The 20,024-nt window shown below is 34.2% G+C and overlaps 2 protein-coding genes and 1 long non-coding RNA gene across 3 annotated transcripts; 2 read left to right on the top strand and 1 right to left on the bottom strand.

The window, feature by feature from the left end:
• Window positions 1-3,209: 3,209 nt before the first annotated feature.
• Window positions 3,210-5,357, bottom strand: LOC147519738 (uncharacterized). The gene is made up of 4 exons (XR_015214277.1): window positions 4,427-5,357; window positions 3,888-4,313; window positions 3,663-3,799; window positions 3,210-3,577 (listed from the first exon to the last, which is right to left on the bottom strand). It is a non-coding gene; the product is annotated as an uncharacterized LOC147519738 (long non-coding RNA).
• Window positions 5,358-6,047: 690 nt separating this feature from the next.
• Window positions 6,048-7,809, top strand: LOC147519737 (uncharacterized). The gene is made up of 2 exons (XM_086594182.1): window positions 6,048-7,041; window positions 7,118-7,809. The coding sequence occupies exons 1-2, from the start codon at window positions 6,048-6,050 to the stop codon at window positions 7,807-7,809; spliced, it is 1,686 nt and encodes a 561-aa protein (XP_086450308.1).
• Window positions 7,810-7,888: 79 nt separating this feature from the next.
• On the top strand, window positions 7,889-13,531 carry LOC147519736 (uncharacterized). Its single transcript, XM_086594180.1, has 8 exons — window positions 7,889-8,801; window positions 8,852-9,595; window positions 9,733-9,824; window positions 12,578-12,742; window positions 12,829-13,090; window positions 13,174-13,249; window positions 13,330-13,448; window positions 13,512-13,531. The coding sequence occupies exons 1-8, from the start codon at window positions 7,889-7,891 to the stop codon at window positions 13,529-13,531; spliced, it is 2,391 nt and encodes a 796-aa protein (XP_086450306.1).
• The last annotated feature ends 6,493 nt before the right edge of the window (window positions 13,532-20,024 follow it).

The raw sequence follows: 20,024 nt of genomic DNA, 5'->3' as shown, positions 1-20,024 counted from the left end.
GCGGCTGGTGTGTATCCAAAAAGCCCAAGCGGGCCAAAAGAAACGGACGCTTCCGGTTTTTAAGGTGGACCAGTAAGTACGCAGTGTGCAGTCTGCAGTCTGCAGTCTGGAGGAGAATCTTCTTTTCTAGTAGCTGGACTGGAAACTGGATGTGAGCGGAGCTACTCGAGTAAGGCTTAGGGCTCCAGCTACTTCTTTTTTTTTTTCGTTAAAAACATGTCTATATTCATTCACAGCAAAAGAGGTACAGTACTACTTTCTAACAAACAAGTAGGCAGTGAGTTCGGATCCTGGCTTCTAGATGCCCATCTGGCCAGATCATGAGCTTCAACATTTACTTGTCGTCTAATCCAACTAAACTAACAAAAGTTAAAAGACTGGCATAACTCCTGAATATTACATCTAATAGCATCGAATTTCCAGTTTATCAACTGCTGTTCATTCAGGTTCTGTGCAGCCAAAATAACTTGTTGGCAGTCTCCTTCAACCAAGATAGATGTGCTTCCTGTAGTCCTAACTAGTTTCACCGCCACTTCGAGAGCCACCATTTCTGCCTCTTCTGCAGACCCAGCTTTAAAGTGTCTTGTAGCTGCGCCCACCACTGTTCCTTTCCTATCCCAAGCCAATGTTCCAGTTGCTGCCACTCTTGTTTCCCTACAGTAGGCCGCATCAAAACAAATTAGTATAGTATCTACTTCTACTATAGGAAAAATAGTATTGTTATTCTCATCAAGCCAAGGCTTAAAAAGGTAAGAGTTTTGAAGGACTTCTCCCTGATGTTCTTTATATGCTTCCATGCTTCTATTCCACTGTGCATAAGCTCTTCTCAGCAGGCTATCTCGATTGGGTAATTTGCCCTCAAACTTAGCTTTATTTCTAACCTCCCAAATATCCTGTAGAATATGAGCAGCTAACAGCCCTTTTTCTGCAAGTCCTTGATCAGCTGTTTGTGTCCACCCTAGGAAGACATCCAGCTAGTCTCTTATGGTATATTCTGCATATACTTCAACTCTAGCCCCCAACTCAGAGGCATACCAAACCATTTTGGGCTCTATTGTGGCTCGATCGGGACTCTTTTGATTTATATCTTTTGTCATTTTCTCTTTATCACTATATATTTTCAACTTTAGTTTCTTATAAATAGAGAAGGCGCACATCTTACTTAAAGCATCAAAACATCAATGAAATGGTATGGGTGAAAAAGCTTTTTATATTCAATACCGTCAAATCCAACATCTACCACGACTCACAGTACTAGTCACTAAATAAGAGTATAAGACCACAAGTGTAACTAAGGAGATCAAGCACATGCTAGAAATACTCACAACTACCACCACCATGTTTACCATAAGGAACTATACAACTAGTATTGCGACCACAATATTTACTAATTTAATGACTACCTAGACGATGTCGATTCTTTACTATGTGTGCTTTAAACACCGTACGAGATTGATCCTCATTCATTACAAGATTGATCCTAATTCATTATGGAATTACATGTCCGGCTTGTTATGCTAAATAAGTTGCCGGATTCCAAATGGTAAGAGTTTTGGTGTGACTTTTAATTAATAGTGATACATATATTAATCTTTATGTTTTTCAAATGGTAATATAATGTTTGAGAGTTCTAAAAATTTCAGGTAGGACAGATTTTGAATTGAAGTGTAAACAAACTAGAAGAAGTCTATACACACATAAAAACGTGTAGAGCTTACCTACCCCACGGTTCTTGCATTTATATTATATATATCTATATCTTAATATTAAAGCTCCCACAAGGGGTATTTTTCAAGCTCCCACAAAATTCCACCTCATCAACTTAATAGTTAACTTAAAATAGGAAACTCTTTCCCTTTTAGAATCCAACTTCAAACGGGAATCTCCTTTATTTTTAAAACCAAAACTCAAATAATAGCATAAATACCTCTTTACTACGTAATCTTTAATTGAGTTCCATCGGTGCCGTGATCGTATTCTTTACTACGTGATCTTTAATCGAGTTGTGTGGTGTGGAGTATCCTCTTCACAGGTAAATAATCTTCTTTTCTTCTCATTTGTAAGTTTTGTTGATGATCGTATTCTTTACTACGTAATCTTTAATTGAGTTCCATGTAAATAATCTTCTTTTCTTCTCTGTTGTAAGTTTGTTGTGATCAGGTAAATAATCTTCTTTTCTTCTCTATTGTAAGTTTGTTGTGATCGTATTCGAGTATCTGCGTTCTCTTATTACCTTAGAAAAACACGATCGGGTTAGTTGCACATACAACTAAACTTAGAAACTACGTAAATTTACAAATACAGATAAACAAAATATGATCAAAAGTCGACTCTGTTCCACGTAGCAGTAGATCTTGATCAATAATTGCTTAAAATTCAGAAAATAAAATCTATCGGCGCTTTACTTTGTTACTTTTACATTTGAGCGGATGTATCATTGTAGTTCGATTTGGTTTGTTCAAAGAAGCTTATATATAGAAAGAGAGATATATAATATGCATATTATTGTATATTTACATAGTTGTTTTGAATAAATTTAAATTTCCACAGGTAAACTTAAATTTACATTGTTGACATCCGCATGTGTTTTTGTTCTAAATCCGTAATTCAAAATTCATAGCTGACTTGGGAAAAAAATATGGGTACCCACAAATATTGGAAAATTGGGCTCTCACCCCACCAATTGCATTCACACTAACAGGTTGGCGATAATATGGGCCCTCAAAACCAATGTTTAAATAGCATTTTTAGAGCGATTTTTGATGTGAAGTCATGTTTCCCCAACTCCATTTTAGAAATATTTGGCTGCAAGTTTGCAAATCACAAAACCAATTTTTAACCTAATTGGCTAATTTTAAGATGTTTCTACTTCCATTCTAGAAATAAGTACCGATTTTTTACGCAATCGATCATGACGGTCAAATAAAGTGACTCGGGCTGTGTTTCTTTTGAGTTTTTGTATCACCGCGAACTTTACGGGGAGCTTTTGTCACATTGGACTATAGCACACTAACATCCTCAAACACCTTGGACTTATATTAGAAATCAACACCAATTCTTGAGATGTGGTTTGACAAAATATTCATCTTATTAATATATCAACTCCAATTAGAGCAACATAATATGACAACCCGATATTAGCTTTTACGTGGAGTTGGGATGGGAAATAGGATACATTGAGCTAAACCCGCGGACGGAGGTACGAGGAGATTATAAATTTGATCATCGGTTTGCTAGGCTAGATTTCTTTGCCAAAATCAAGTTACAATTGGTGGCTCATTTAATCAATCAGAATCTAATATTCAGATTCGGGGATCCTCCATTTTTTAATGCGTTCCGAACCTTGCAGTTCGTCATTGCAGACCATCGACGATGAGTGAGGGCTCATGCATTGCTAGAGAACAATTTACACTCTCTCGCCAGCATTGCGCCTAATATTGCTTTCTTCTCCATGTTGCAATTATGTATACATTATTCAACAACTACTTAGTCGTCAGTGTCCATCTCACTGAATGGCAATGGAACTGTCTTCACCGCCCTATACTTACCAACATTGTTTAAGTGCTCATTCTCCACCCTGTTTGATGACATTGGATTATTGTCACAAGAATGGCACTCTGGCTAATACTCAAAAGAAAGAAATGAACTTTAAAAAAATTCACCTGTAAAAATTCCAATGCCCGCGTCGAATTATTTCCAATGAAGCCATGAAAAAGTCAAGCACTCGATACTCAACTGTCCCCATATTAAAATTCATGACTGTTTGCACCCAAACAAGTCTAAGAACAAAGTTGAAAGCCTACAATAACAAGTATTTTTTGTTCATTGTTTAGATATAGTAAATACTCACAATGGAAAATAAGTCGAGTTCTTAGGGAAAAACTCACAATGAAAACATAGTAAATGCTCTTTAAATTAGATCATCTCCAAGCAAAGAATTCTTGGATTTTGTGTTCAGGACTCCCCAGTCTTTAACAAAGATCTTTTTGTATGGATTGCTTGGTGGACATTATTTGGTCTGTGATTATTGTATGATCATGTGCAAAAATACAAAACAGGAATTAGTTATCACTATTGACAGTAACATTAGTTGCACAAACCTCCTGTGTATCTCTGTTGTTGGTCACAGGTTTGTTGTCATTGTTTTCAAGTATTATATGGCGAACATGTGGATTTGGTACATCCTTTACAAAGTGCCACTTAACAGAGAAAACCCCATTCCATTTGTCCTGTTGCCAAAAGTGCATGTTCTTATTGAAATCTACTCGCCCAATCATCTCAGCTACACCACAGAATTGGCCACTTGCATTTACCTTAAGAAGAGAAAACCAAAGGAATATAATATCAGTCACTCGGTTATAAAGGGGAAAACACCGCATGTTAAAGAAAACACTTCCACCAAATAAAATCAATCAGAAAAGCATACCGAGAAGAAAAAAAAAGGAACACTGGACACTTGCTGCCTTTCTGTCTCATTTTCTCATGTGCATCTTGATACGCACTGTCAAGCCTTCTATTTCCATTTGGAGTACTCACCCATACATTATACTTGATACTCTTATGAAATATCAAATTATCCAATTTCTGGGTAACTTCTAACTGGAAGATAGTGAAAGCAATATTGTCCTGGAACCCCTATTGCTTTCACAGCCATATAAAACTATACTGCATTGCAGCATTGGATTACTCTTATTGTTTCAGAATTTGAGCAAGAGTCAATCTGAGTTACTTCCAGCCGAAAGGCTTCAGTCACAGGACATCCAGATTCACCATCTTTTCTATGAAATGCCTTGGCAGCTGGAATACTTCAGCTACTCTTTTCAACATTCATCCACCTAGGCTGAACAATCACATTGGATCGCACTATAAAATAGAAGACCGCTAACATAGAGTCAATACTTGATAATTTGAGCTGTTATTCTTATCATCGCCATCAGATATCAAAGATATAGCTGGACCAGTTTCAGATGCAGAAATGTTCTTAACACTATTTGCATTACCCTTTATACACAATGACATTGACAAAAAAAAATTCTCATGGCATTGACAGGTATCATGGTTTCACCAAGTACAAAAAGAAAAAGAATAACATTGTCGAAAACAATACCTACTGTCAGTAAAGAACAAGCTACAGTAAATAGATTTGGAAGAAGGACAATTTTGAATGAGATTAGAGACTACAATCAACAAAAGAACCATCTGAATCAACAAAAAAAGCTTTTGGATCAGTTCAGAATTTGCAACCTCTATAATCAGTACTACACAAACTTAGTAGCTGCAAACACCATCTACAAAGAATCAGGTATCGTCTATAACGCTATTATAAGTGTATTCTATTTGTTTATTATGCTATTAATTTATTAACTTTTACGTAACTTGTGAACAGTTATTAGAGATTCCAAACGCAAGAAAGAACCTATATTAGATGTATCTAAACGCATGAGAAAGGCTTTAATCGAGGACAATGATTACCGGTCCGGATGAGTGGGGAAGATTTCGATAGTGAATCGATTAATGGGCGGTTCAACGAATCATCAATTATTGATCAAGTCGATGATTCCCATCCAAGTAAGATCTACTACTTATATTTTTGTGTTATATTTTATTCAACATATATTAACAATGATATTATGTTATATGTAGGACAAGTAGAAAAGCCATGGAATTTTGGAGGTCCAACATGTGTGTGTTCTTTTTGTGGAGCCATGGTCTGGTACGAGGAAAGGGTAGACAAAGCGAGAAGAACATCAAATCCAAAGTTTTCAATATGTTGTCAAAAGGTAAAGTTCAACTACCACTTTTGAAAGAGAGCCTAATTTCCTACATCGTCTTCTGGATTCTAAAGGTGGTTCGAGATCCTCGAACTTTGCAAAAAACATCAGGGCTTACAATTCCATTTTCGCATTCACATCAATGGGTGGTGTAGTTGATCACTCCGTGAACGATGGCAAGGGTCCATATGTGTTCAAGATAAGTGGTCAAAATTACCACGAGGATCGAACTCTTCTACCATCCGAAGGCAAGAACCAAAATTTGCACAGTTGTACATGTATGACTCGGCAAATGAAGTTTCAAATAGAATAAAGGCACTTGATAAAAAAATACCATATAAAGAAAATGAGGAGGATGATGAAAGATTAGATCCAAATGTGGTTGAAGGACTAATGAAAATGCTTAATGATGAAAATAACCTCACAAAGGTTTACAGAATGGCAAGGGATAGGTTTAAAGAGTCCGAGTTGGCCAATGTTAGTATTAAACTTATTGGAACAAGACAGACGGATGGAAGACAGTATAACTTGCCTTCTACATCAGAGATTGCTGGACTTATTCCTGGGAATGGAGAAGTATCTGCGGGACCCCGGGATGTTGTTGTAGACGTAATAGGCCACGGTCTTAAGAGAATAAACGAATTGTTTCCAAGTTTCATGGCGATGCAATATCCTTTACTTTTTCCGTATGCAGAAGATGGATACATGTTGGGCATCCCTTATAGAAAGGGTTCAAATGTGAAGAAAAGGAAACACGTGAGCATGAGAGAGTACTATGCTTATAGGATACAACAGAGGGCAAATGAAGGACATACTATTGTTTGTGGAAGAAGACTGATGCTACAATACTTGGTTGATGGTTATGCAGCTACTGAAGAGAACAGATTGAATTGGGTGAGACAAAATCAAGACAAAATAAGATCTGACCTGTACAAAGGATTGGTTGACACTGTAGTTGCGGGTGATACAAATGCGGCTTCGACTGGTAAACGATTAGTCCTACCGTCGTCTTTCACAGGAGGACCCCGATACATGGTCCAAAACTACCAGGATGCGATAGCTATCTGTAGATGGGCAGGCCCTCCAGACCTTTTTGTCACCTTCACTTGCAATCCGAAATGGCCAGAAATTCAGTCAGCTCTAGACAAGATAGATAAAGGACTACGCCCAGAAGACAGACCTGATATTGAAGCAAGGGTGTTTAAGATTAAACTGGATGAGCTAATGACAGACTTGCAGCGGAAAAAACATTTCGGAAAAGCTTGGGCAGGTAATGAATCCCTATGTTGTTATTTTATTTACAATTATTCAATTACAAAATTGACATGTAAATATCATATTTGCAGCTATCTACACGATAGAGTTCCAGAAGAGAGGGCTACCCCATGCTCATATTTTGTTATTCCTAGACAGAACTAATAAGCCAAAAACTCCTTTTGATATCGACAAGCTCATCTCAGCAGAGTTGCCTAACCCAATGAGTGATGAAGTGGGATACAAGGCGGTTGTAGAATTCATGATACACGGACCGTGTGGAATAGATAACCTGTCTTGCCCGTGTATGATTAAAAATAAATGCTCACGGCACTATCCGAAAAAATATTGCAGTGAAACAGTCATTGACCAAAACGAGTACACAGTCTATAGAAGGAGAAACAATGGCAGGAAATTAATTGTGGGGGAAGCAGATATAGACAACAGATGGGTAGTTCCACACAACAGAGACTTGGTTGTCAAGTACCAAGCCCATATCAATGTGGAACATTGCAACAGAACACGGTCAATTAAGTATCTCTTCAAATACATCAATAAAGGAAAAGATCGAGCAACATTTCTCATCGTTGAAAATGTCGCCACAGATAAATTAACTGGAAAGAAGGTCATTGAAGAAGTTGACGAAATAAAAAATTACTTGGATGGTCGATATGTATCTGCTTCGGAGGCAACTTGGAGGATTTTGAAATTCGATACACAGTACAAGGATCCGTGTGTCGAACGGCTGCCATTCCATCTTGAAGGTAACAGAAAATCATTGTAGTCATTTAATAGTTAATTCAACACATTGTTATTCATATATCTTACATTATTATTCGTAGATGAACAGATGGTCTATTACAATGACAACGATGATCCGGAAGAAATCATTGAACGCGAAAGTTCAAAAAACACAGTTCACAGAATGGTTGAAGACAAATGCACTGCATGCTGATGCAAGAGAGCTCACATATGTTGATTTCCCAACAAAATGGACATGGCAGAAAACCAAAAGGACATGGACTCGAAGAGGAAAGAGAGGGAAGAGAAAGATTGGTCGTGTGTACTACGCACACCCTACATCAGGCGAAAGATACTATCTGCGGATGCTTCTTAACATTGTCAAAGGACCTCAAAGCTATGAAGACATTCGAAGGATCAACGGTGTGCTGCACCCAGACTATAAAAGTGCATGTATGGCACTTGGTCTACTCGAAGATGACAACGAATGGCATGATGCACTTAAAGAGGCAAGCGACTGGGCGAGTGCTAGATCACTAAGAGAACTATTTGTGACACTGTTGTTGCTATGTGAAGTGACAGATCCTTTGAAACTGTGGGAAGACCACTGGGACAACCTAGGAGAAGACATTCTATTCAGGTATAGGCATTTGAAAAATGACGAAACTGCCACGCTCACAGAAAGCCAGGTCAAGAATTTCACCTTATGTGAGATTGAAAAAATCTTGATGCGTAGACAAAAAACATTGAGAACTATCGCCGGTTTAAAAGAAATCTATCCAGACATGGATACACAACTCACGTCTGGGAATAGAATGGTTGACGAGGAAATGGACTACAACCGGGAAGACTTGCATGAGAACTACTTAAATATGCACGAGCGCCTCAACAAAGAGCAATATAAAGTGTTCCAAGCAGTCACAAGTTCCGTTGACTCAAAAGCTGGCGGTGTATTCTTCGTTTATGGAAGCGGAGGAACTGGGAAGACATATCTCTACAAGACAATCATATCTAAGTTGTTTCGAAGGAAAGATTGTTTTAGCGATTTGCTTCTTGAGGGAATAGCCTCGCGCTCCTCCTTTCAGGTGGGAGAACATCACACTCAAGATTCAAAATTCCAATTCCAATTGCTGAAAACTCAACTTGCGACATCCCACCTAATACAGACCTGGCAAGACTAATCCAGAAACCTGATCTCATTGTATGGGACGAGGCACCTATGAATCATAGGCACAACTTTGAAGCAGTTGACCACACTTTGAAAGACATCATGAAAGAAATCGTGCCTAACTCAGAAAGCACTGAATTTGGAGGAAAAACTTTCCTATTAGGAGGAGATTTCAGACAAATATTGCCGGTCGTTCGAAAAGGAAGAAGGGAAAATATTGTTGATGCTTCAATAAGCAGGTCGCACCTTTGGAGGAACTGTAAAGTTTTTCAGCTAGCAAAGAATATGAGGGTGATGAATGATGCAATCGATTCAGAAAGTGCAAGAGATTTTAGTAAGTGGGTGTTAGACCTTGGAGATGGCAAACTACCAGCAATATCGATAAACGACGAAGCCGAACCATCGTGGGTAAGAATTCCAGATGATCTCCTCATACCACCTTCTGATGATTCAATCCACCAGATAGTTTCAACAATCTATCCAGATCTTTCCAACAAGTACGACGATGTTCTTGAAAATCAAATACACTATCTGAAAGAGAGGAGTATTCTGGCTCCAAAAAATGAAGACGTTGATGAGATAAATTCTTATATAATGTCTTCAATCCTCCCTGGAGAAGTTCATCACTACTTGAGTGCAGACTCACTAAGCCCAATAGCAGGTAAATCAGAAAGCCAGGATGTTCTGTACCCTATTGAGTTCTTAAACACCTTGCAATTCTCGGGATTACCAAGCCACGACCTCGAGCTAAAGAAAGGTGTTCGATTCTACTTATGCGGAACATAAACCAAAGTGCAGGTTTGTGCAATGGAACAAGGCTGATTGTGACACAGTTGGGAAAAAAGGTCATAGAAGCTGATATTATAACAGGGACCAACATAGGCGACAAGGTAATAATCCCACGAATAATATTGGAACCAAGTGACACCAAGTTGCCATTCGAATTTAGGAGAAAACAATTCCCTGTTAAAGTTTGCTATGCGATGACGATAAACAAAAGTCAGGGGCAGACTTTCAATGATGTTGGGGTTTACTTGCCAAGGCCAGTGTTCACTCATGGCTAGCTGTACCATGCTGCATCACGCACAACATCGCGACAAGGGCTAAAGTTCCTAATAATTAGAGCAGAAAACGAGCCTGAAGGATATACACAAAACATTGTGTATAGAGAAGTACTAAATGATTTACCTCAAGTTTAGTTAGATAATGCTTATTTGGTGCACTTTTTTTTATTCCATATATAAATTCAATGATTTTTTTTTTTAATTTTATATATTTTTCTTTTGTATATATTCAATCTTGCCAATCCAGGAAAAAGATTTCCATTTAAATAGGTCACAATGACCGCATTCTCATTAACCAAACCCGACCCGGTTTCTCCAGTAGGCATAACTTCAATAATTGAAGACAATCGCACAGACTCACGTAAGCTTTTTCTAAAATACCTCAAGAAATTAAAGGTAAGGAAATGGGTTCGGACTTCGGAAAAGAATAAAAAAAAATAACGATGGTCACCGACAAGTATGTACTTATTATCGCTTTGTAAGCTGATGTAAATGACAAGTCAGTACCAAGATACTGCAAGTCATTTTCTATCTTCTTAACACGTCTCCTTATAACATTTTTTTCATTCTTATGCTTTTAATAGAAACCTATTCTAAAAATAATTCTAATCAAAATAGAAACATTATATTCGTAATTAAAATAACCCCACAGATATAAATAGCCTAAAACACTCTAAAACACTAATTAAACTCAATCTTGAAAATCCCTAAAAATACTAACAGTAACTAATTTAAGGATTATTAACTCTATGACGCATCAAACTCTTATGATTAGCCATCTACTTGGTATGTAATTATGAACACTTGAAAACCCAATTATCGTTTCAAAGTAAGTTGAGAGTAATAAAGTTTGGAAAACATATCGGGTTCATGAACATCTGATTCTTTAATTGCTATATAACAATAAGATCAAGCTTCTAAATGCTCCTTAAATGAAATGAAATCCATGGTCTATAATCAACATACCTTGGGATTATACTCCACATTACGAGCCTGGAGAGCAATCGACTTAAGATCCAATTTGCAATCCAAGTTCACTGTTGACACAATGTTCCTACATATATTCATGAAAGCCATTTAAATGATCGTTAACATTGTCTTCACTAACACATAACGAGAAATATCACACAATTTCAATAAAAGCTACATCACGGGATTTTAATAAAAGTGGAATCCAATTAGGAAACTTACTAATAAAACAATATTTAGAAAGAAATCCAAGTCAGATTGGAATTAGTATATGAATAACTATAAATACAACCAGTTAGGAGAGAATAACATACGGTAGAGTTTAGACAAGAAAACAATTGCTTTCATCCTCTTCAAACACAGGTACTCAATTTTCATCTCTTCATCTCATCTGCAAGAAACAAAGGTACATATATTTGATTACTATCTGCATTATTCAAGGCTACCGTACCTTCACTAGATATCTAATTGTGATAAGAACTTTTTGAAAAGAAAAGAGTTAAGGAAAAAATAACATTAGAAAAGAGTTAATGGTGTGAATGAAGAAGGATTTGTTGTTTTTTGTTCGAACAAAGTAATGAGTTTACTTTGGTGGTTGAGTTATACCACGAAAGGTCGGGTTTTGTTTTGTTTTTTGTTCTTATGGGATTTGTTTTGTTGTGGGTATTGTTGGTCTGTAATTGAGGCCCAAACCAATTGATTGATAGTAGGTTTATATTTATAAAACCCGAAATAATCCGACCCGACCCGCTATATGTTTGTTACATACAAAAACCAACTAATAAAGCACGTATACCAACGAATTTGTTGCATGAATACTCACTTTTTGACCACCGTAACAACCCAAATAAAAAAGGACGTAACTCCCTTTATACCCCTGTCTCTACCAAATATCCAGCACGACATATTCAAACAAACCTGACCTTCAAATCTATATACAGTACGACATATTCAAACAAACCAGACCTTCAAATCTTATTATTTTCATCAAACTTGAACCCCAACTCGAATATGAAATAAAAAACTCTAAAACACAAAATCAATTGAGACAACACAGATTTTTTGGGTTGATTTCAGTTAATATCAGTTAATACTGTGAAACAATCGGATAGGATCGGATATCAGTTAGGTGAGAAGACAGTCGGATCGGTTTCGGATCGGTTAAGACTAGAGTATCGGTTCAGATCGGATCGTGTAACACATAAACCGATAAGGTCGGTTCGGTGTTCGGCTTTACTCTAAAACCGATCCAAACCGACCCGTGCACATCCCTATATATGATAACCACTTACTATGCCACCCATGGAAATACCCCTTTATCAAAGAAAAAAAGACACTATGTAACTTTATCGCATTGGAAAAGACTATGTTATGGACCTCTACCTTTCGGTGGATTATTTCGGAGCGGGGGTTAATATTTATTTAATTGTAGTTAACATTCAAACAAACATAGACCACCTCCCATTGCAAAAGCTAAAACAAACCTATATATCACAAAATTAAGTTACTCGATAAAACTTGCATGCTTACAGATCTAATAAATATGATGAAGTTAGATCTAATAATATCACCGTATTCTATTGTAACAGTGCAGTTTGTGGTTTTTTCAGAATCGTATCAAGATGGCGGTAAAAGGATACAAAACATTCTATGAAATAAAAGACACAAAATTTCACAGCAAGATAAAAGCAAGAATTACGAGGATGTGGATAGCTAGAAACCAGAGGAATCCAGAAACCATATATGGCTTGGAAATGTTAATGATTGACGAAAAGGTAAAATAATATCAATAAGCTTTCAATTATATTACTATTACTTTTATTAAAAAAATATTTTCAATTGCAGGAAAATCAAATGAAAGCTTCCATACCCAAGATACAACATAGACCAATTTAAAGATAAACTAAAAGAAGGGGATATATTCGTATTTGAAAAGTTTACTGTTGCAAGCACATACGGAACATACCGTCAAATAAACAACGATCTCACAATCAAATTCAAAGACGACACAGTTGTAACTGCAACAACTGATGATGATGATGGTCTGTTCTCTAAAAACAAATTCACATTCACTGATCTAGAACATATTCCAAGCAAACATGGGAAGGGGACTTATACTATAGGTATGAAGGCTAAGTTAGAATTTAGAAGGTTTCTTATATATCTTTACATACATTATTTTAAACTGACAATTCCAACAAAACAGATGTTATTGGATTTCTAAAAGGAATCAGCCCACAAGGTTCCAGGAAGTACATTGAAATTACAATCGTAAACGAGAGGTAAATATTTATACATACATTATTTCCTTTATGTACTAGAAAATATCTCATTACTTAACATAATTATACTTATTAAACAGGGGAACAGAACTAAAAGCAGCTTTATGGGATGATCTCTCAAAACATATATTAAGCAGTATATCTGGAAAAGAAGACGTCGTCATCATCTTATCTTCGATGTTTGTCAAAAAGTTTGAAGGTATTATTTATTAAATTGACATAATTAGCTATATCTACTTTTATATTTGACTCACATTTACAGATCAATATGATTCTGATTAATAAAAGGGGCGTGTTCAAAATATCCCGGCGCCGGCAACAAGGATATATTTGAACTTGGATATGAAATCGTCGAAGAATTAAGAAATAGGTAACATTATCACAACTATAATGTCTACATCATTAGTATTATACACATACTTATCTTCTACTTATCTTTTTGGTCGGGGAATACAAAGCATACAGGTCCAAATTGAAGAACCTCACTGCAAGGAAATAAATGCAATGGACATATTACAAAATGAAAACAAAACAACAGAACAACTAAAAATTCTGGCCAAGATATACACCAACAGGGTAACTACATTCCTACTCTCGAAAAAAATTTATCATTCTATTCTATATATTAATTACAACTTTTTTTTGCAAAACAGGGCACATTTCATACTTGCAAAGCAACAATAAAATCTGTAAACGGAAAAGTATGGCACTACTCAACATGCCCACAATGTCCGAGAAAACAGGTTGAGACAGACTCAGGTTCGTACTGCGAATTTTGTGAGCTCGCGTACAAAAATCCAAAAGAAAGGTAAATTGATTTTAAATTTAGACTTGACAACAAATTTTTTTATCCAGTACATACTGATTTTAAACTCAAATAAACAGGTACAAGCTGGAAATAGACGTTGAAGATGAACTGGGGGAAACCACTTTTCGTTGCTTTTAGGAAAACATCTTTGATTTCCTTATAGAACAACCGATTGAAAAGTTGCTAGATATATCTTCGCAGGCAAGCAAAGGAATTGTTTTTAGTAAGCTTACATTTTATAAACTAATATATTTACACTAATATAATTAATTAATACTCCAGGAAGCTGTTCAAAAGAAACTAGAAAAGAATCTCAACAAGACATTCATCTTTAAAGTTAAATTAAGTCCATTCAGCATGAGAGAGAGGTACCAGTCTTTTTCAATCTCCGATATTTCCAAGACCACTGAAAATGAAGACAATGGAGCGAGAAACACGATCGAACACACCGAAAAGGTACTACTCTCACTCAAAAAATATTAAACTACACTCGCATTACATTCAAACTTGAATCCATATTAAATTTTCCTTCTCGCAATTACAGGAAGATTTTGAAGCCCAGTGTTCTACGAATAGGAACATGAATATAAACCATCGAATTTCACTTTGCTCTCATTGCATGAGGATGGGTCATTACCCTGATCCAAATGAAGCGAGACAAATGAGCAACATGAAGATGAACACGCAACAAAAAGACTTTGCACAAGGAATAATCAAAAGGAATTTTAAAAATAGTAGAATTTAGAAATACAAAAATTTGCTTTTATTGTTAGTGGATATTTAATTAATTGGTAGATTTACTTGCGATATTGATACTCACTCGCATTACAACTTTTATGGTAGTTTCAATATAAATATTTCAATGAATCTTATATATAATATATTGATAGCTACTTTTCATTCCCTCACACCACTAATTAATTGATGTTATGCCATATGGCAAATATTTAAAGAACTACGTGATGAATACAAATTATTTCAAATATCCATTATTCTACGTTGATGTCCAGAGATACTAATGTTACATTGTTTTGACAAACAATTAAGTCAAATATATTTTTAGTTCCATTGTGTTGGGCTTATTTTAATAAACTATTAAGTGACCATTAAATTTTGCATTCGTTTTAAAAAAACCCAGTGCGTATGCACGGGCTCAAAAACTAGTATATATATATATAAGCTCCCACAAGGGGTATTTTTCTAGCTCTCTTAAAATTCCACGTCATCAACTCCTATTAAAACGGGAATTTCTCTCTTATTTTAAAGAGAAATTCTAGCACTTCTAATTAAAATGAGAATCCTACTCCTATTATAATGAGAATTCATCTACTATTGGAAAAAAAAAATCTAGCACTTCTAATTAAAACGATAATCATTCTCCTATTAAAAACGGGAATCATACTTCTAAATTAAAACGAGATCGATCTCTCTCCCAATTAAAAAATGGGTTTTTAAAATTTAATTAAAATAATTTGTCGAGAAATTAAAACGGGTTTTTAAGACTTGATTAAAACAATTTGTTAGGAAATTAAAACGGGTTAGCGACGAAAACATGATTCACAATTTGTTAAAAGATTTATATATATATAGTTATGATTGTTGAACAAGTTTTTAAAAGAGCCGGTGCGTATGCACGGATCTACTTTCTAGTCTTAATATTAAAGCTTCCATAAGGGATATTTTTCGAGCTCTATTAAAATTCCACGTCATCTCCTATTAAAACGGAAATTTCTCTCCTATTTGAAAAACGAAATTTTTTTTTACAACGGGAATTCCTCTCTTATTATAACGGGAATTCTTCTCCTATTAAAACAAAATTTTTTTTTCAATTGAAAAAATGGGTTTTTAAAACTTAATTAAAACTTCATTTAAAACAATTTGTTAAAAAATTAAAACGGGTTATCGACTAAAACGGTAATCAACGGGTTAGAAAAAAAAATCTAAATGTTTTCAAAAGAGCCGGTGCGTATGCACGGGCCTACAAGCTAGTATATATAATAGCTGTACCCTCTTAGCTCTATTTTTTGAATATTTACAAACTCTTTGTAAAGCTCTTTGACTAATTACTAAAAAATAGGATACTAATATGAAAAATCAGACAATTGGAGCACTAGACTCCAGTTTTTTCTAAACTCTATTAATAATTAGTAAAAAAATATGATATAAAGAAGTAAACAATCTCATCTAGATTTTCATAGATTCTCCAACTTTTTCTAAATACTATAGCTAATTATGAAAAAATATGAGACAAATAACTAAATTGCTAAAAACAATAATTTCCACCGAAAACAATTTTTCTAAAACCCTTACGCCACGAATAATAGTTTATATACTAATCTTAGGTGAAGTTTAACATAACAAAGTTTTTTTTATAGAAAAAACAATGAAATAACGAAGGAAAAAATAAATTGAGTTGCCTGAACATTTACTTTCTACATTTGTTAACCACACATGTGACTGGGACAAAAAGGAAAAATAAAAGTCAACTAATCATAAAATAAATAACAGTGTACACTCAAAACTAAGCGAACAACAAATAAAATTATATTGTATGCATTATATGTCTATATGGGCCTAAACAAATAAAGTTGAATAGATTTAATGCATCATCAACTTTGAGATTTAGACATTTAGTCATCGTTAAGGATTTCAAAAACCACAGTAATTATGATATATTCCAATTAAATTTTTGAATTTATAATTTTTTTTTTTTTTTTTTCTAATTTTTAATATATATATATATATATATATATATATATATATTATATATATATATATATATATATATATATATATCATATATATATATATATATATATATATATGATATAAATTCTGATGAAAATTACCAAACCAAAACAAATTACAGTGAAAAAATAAATTATATAAAAAATTACATCACAAAACATATAATAGAAAATTTTGCATTCATTCTAATGCAAGCTCACATGTATAAAAAATAAAATAAAATAACGGCAAACCAATAATGGCAAATATTTTAAAATATATATAATACTACATGAAACTAAGCTCAAATAACAATTAATGGGAAACCGAAAACTGGATGCAAATGCATCGAACTAACCTCAAATAATATTTAACGGAAAATTGGAAACTTGATGCAAATAAAAACATTAAACTAATCTTAAAAAGTAATTAATGGAAAATTGGACTATGGATACAACTGCATTAAACTAATCTCAGAGAATAATTAACGAGAAATCAAAACTTTGATGCAAATACATCGAATTAACATAAAAAAAATAATTGTTGGGAAATCGAAAACTGGTTGGAAATGCATTGAACTAATCCTCAATGATTAAATTAATGGGAAATCAGAAACTGGATGCAACTGTATTGAACTAACATCAAAGAAAAATTAATTATAAATTGGGAACAAGATGCAAATGCGTAGAACTAATTTTAAATAATAATTAATGAGAAATCGGAAATCGGATGCAACTGCATTGAACTAATCTTAAAAAATAAATTTGATGCAAATGCATTGAACTAACCTCAAACAATTATTAACGGAAAATCGAAAACTGGATGCAAATTCATTGAACTAACCTCAAACAATAATTAACGGGAAAACGGAAACTAAATGCAAACGCAACCTTATCGAATAATAAACGAGAAATTAAAAACTGGACGCAAATACATTAAAATAATCTCAAAGAATAATTAACGAAAAATCGGAAATTGGATGCAAATTCATTTAACTGACCTCAAAGAACAATTAATAGGAAATTTGATGCAAATGCATTGAACTAACTTCAAAAAATAAATAACGGGAAATCGAAAACTAAATGCAACTGCATTGAACTAACATAAAAAAATAAATAATGGAGTTGAAAATCAGAAACTGGATGCAAATGCATTAAACTAAACTTTTTTTTTTCGCTTGGTAAGTGTAAATTGAATTAAGGAAAGAAACGAAATAAAAGAACTGTACAGGAGTGGTAGAACCTACATGCTATACGATGTTGGTTCAAGATATTCTAAAATAGCAACCATATATGGAACCTCCCATTCATATATCCATGAGGTCTGTCATTTGATACAAAAGCCTCTCTCAGCTAAAAAAGATCCAAATTTTGCCGCCTGGTCTGCGACTAGGTTAGCCTCTCTCCAGTTGTGCTATACATTCAAGCTTTGCACCTTCGTCGTGCAAAATTTTCATCTACATAAGAGTTGCCAAGGGATGCCCCATGAGTTAAAAGCTGTGACAGCTGCTGCCAAATCTGATTCCACCCAGAGATTGCTTCATCCTTTTGAAAGGGCAAACTCCACACTCTCCAATATAACCATGCACTCGGCTGTATAGTTGTTTGCAATTCCAATACCCCTTGTTCAAGAGTAAGACAAAATCACCATGAACATTTCTAAAGGATCCACCCAACCTAGCTAGACCTGGGTTCCCTCTAGAAGCCCCATCAATGTTGACCTTAATTTGTTCACCAATTGAATGAATCATTAAACTAACCTCAAAACATAGTTGTGTTATATGTTATAAGAATGTCTCGATAAGTATAGTTTTGCATTTAAAATAGTGTTTATCTTATCTCTTTTCGTATGATTGGGAACGCCTTGCTATTCAAGTAGCTTCAATATGAACTTCGCCTTATTAGGTAAGCTCACAAAGCTTTAATCAAACTTCTATTATTAAACAACAAAATGAAGTTGAAGGGTTTTATCAAGGGTGAGTTTTTTTTTTAATGGATAGTGGGGTTTTCACGTTATAAGAAATTTGGATGAGTGATCAATATAATATTCATATATAATAGTTTTGCATATATAGTTGCAAACATTTTTCAGAATAATTAATATAACATCACACATTCGTAGATAATCTTTGAAGATCCCACATAGTGAGTAATGGTATAATTTAAAGAATAATTAACTAGAAATCGTGAACTATATAATTTTTTATGATCCCACATAGTAAATCAAACATAATTTATTTTTATGTCATGTTTGAAGTTGATATTACATACCACATTGGATAATTAAAAGAAAATCAAAAAGTGGATTCAAATACATTGAACTGAGCTCAAAGAGTAATTAAAAGGAAATCAGAAACTTTATGTAAATACAATAAACCAGACTCAAAAAAGTAATTAACTAAAAATCAGAAACTGGATGTAACTGCATTAAACTGACGTCAGAAAATAACTAAAGATAAATTAGAAATTGGATGCAAATCCTTGAAAAATATTTAATCGGAAATTGGAAACGGTATGCAAATACATCAAAAAAACTTCAAATAATAATTAATGGGAAATCGAAAACTGAATGCAAATGCATTGAACTAATCTAAAAAAGTAATTAATAGAAAATCAAAAATCGAATGCAACTGCGTTGAACTAACCTCATAGAATAATTGGCGGAAAATAAAAAACTAGATACAAATGCATTGAAATAACCTCAAAGAATAGTTAACAAAAAATCATAAACCGGATATAATTGCATCGAACTAACCTCAAAGCATAAATAATAAAAAACTAGATGCATATATATATATATATATATTGATGGTTGATGCATATATATTGAACTAACCTCAAAGAGTTATTAACGGGAAGTCATAAACTGTATGCAAATGCAATGAACTAATCTCAAAGACTAATTAACATAACATTGAAATATGAATGCAACTGCACTGGACTAATCTCAATGAATAATTAATAGGAAAACATAAATTTGATCCAACTACATTGAACTAACCTCAAAAAATAGTTAACGGAAAATCGAAAACTTTATATTGAACTAACCTCAAAGAACAATTAACTATAAATCGAAAATTGGATGCAACTACATTGAGCTAACCTCAAAGAATAATTAACAAAAAATCATAAACTGGATGCAATTGCATAAAACTAAAATCAGAAATTAACTAATGGTAAATCAAAAATTGGATGCAATATCTTGAGGAATATTTAACAGAAAATAAAAAACTTGATACAA

The sequence above is a fragment of the Coptis chinensis genome, chromosome 2, assembly GCF_015680905.1.
Source record: "Coptis chinensis isolate HL-2020 chromosome 2, ASM1568090v1, whole genome shotgun sequence".
Taxonomy (NCBI): domain Eukaryota; kingdom Viridiplantae; phylum Streptophyta; class Magnoliopsida; order Ranunculales; family Ranunculaceae; genus Coptis; species Coptis chinensis.
The sequence above is the reverse complement of the archived record's forward strand: the minus strand, read 5'-3'. Positions and strand labels throughout refer to the sequence as shown.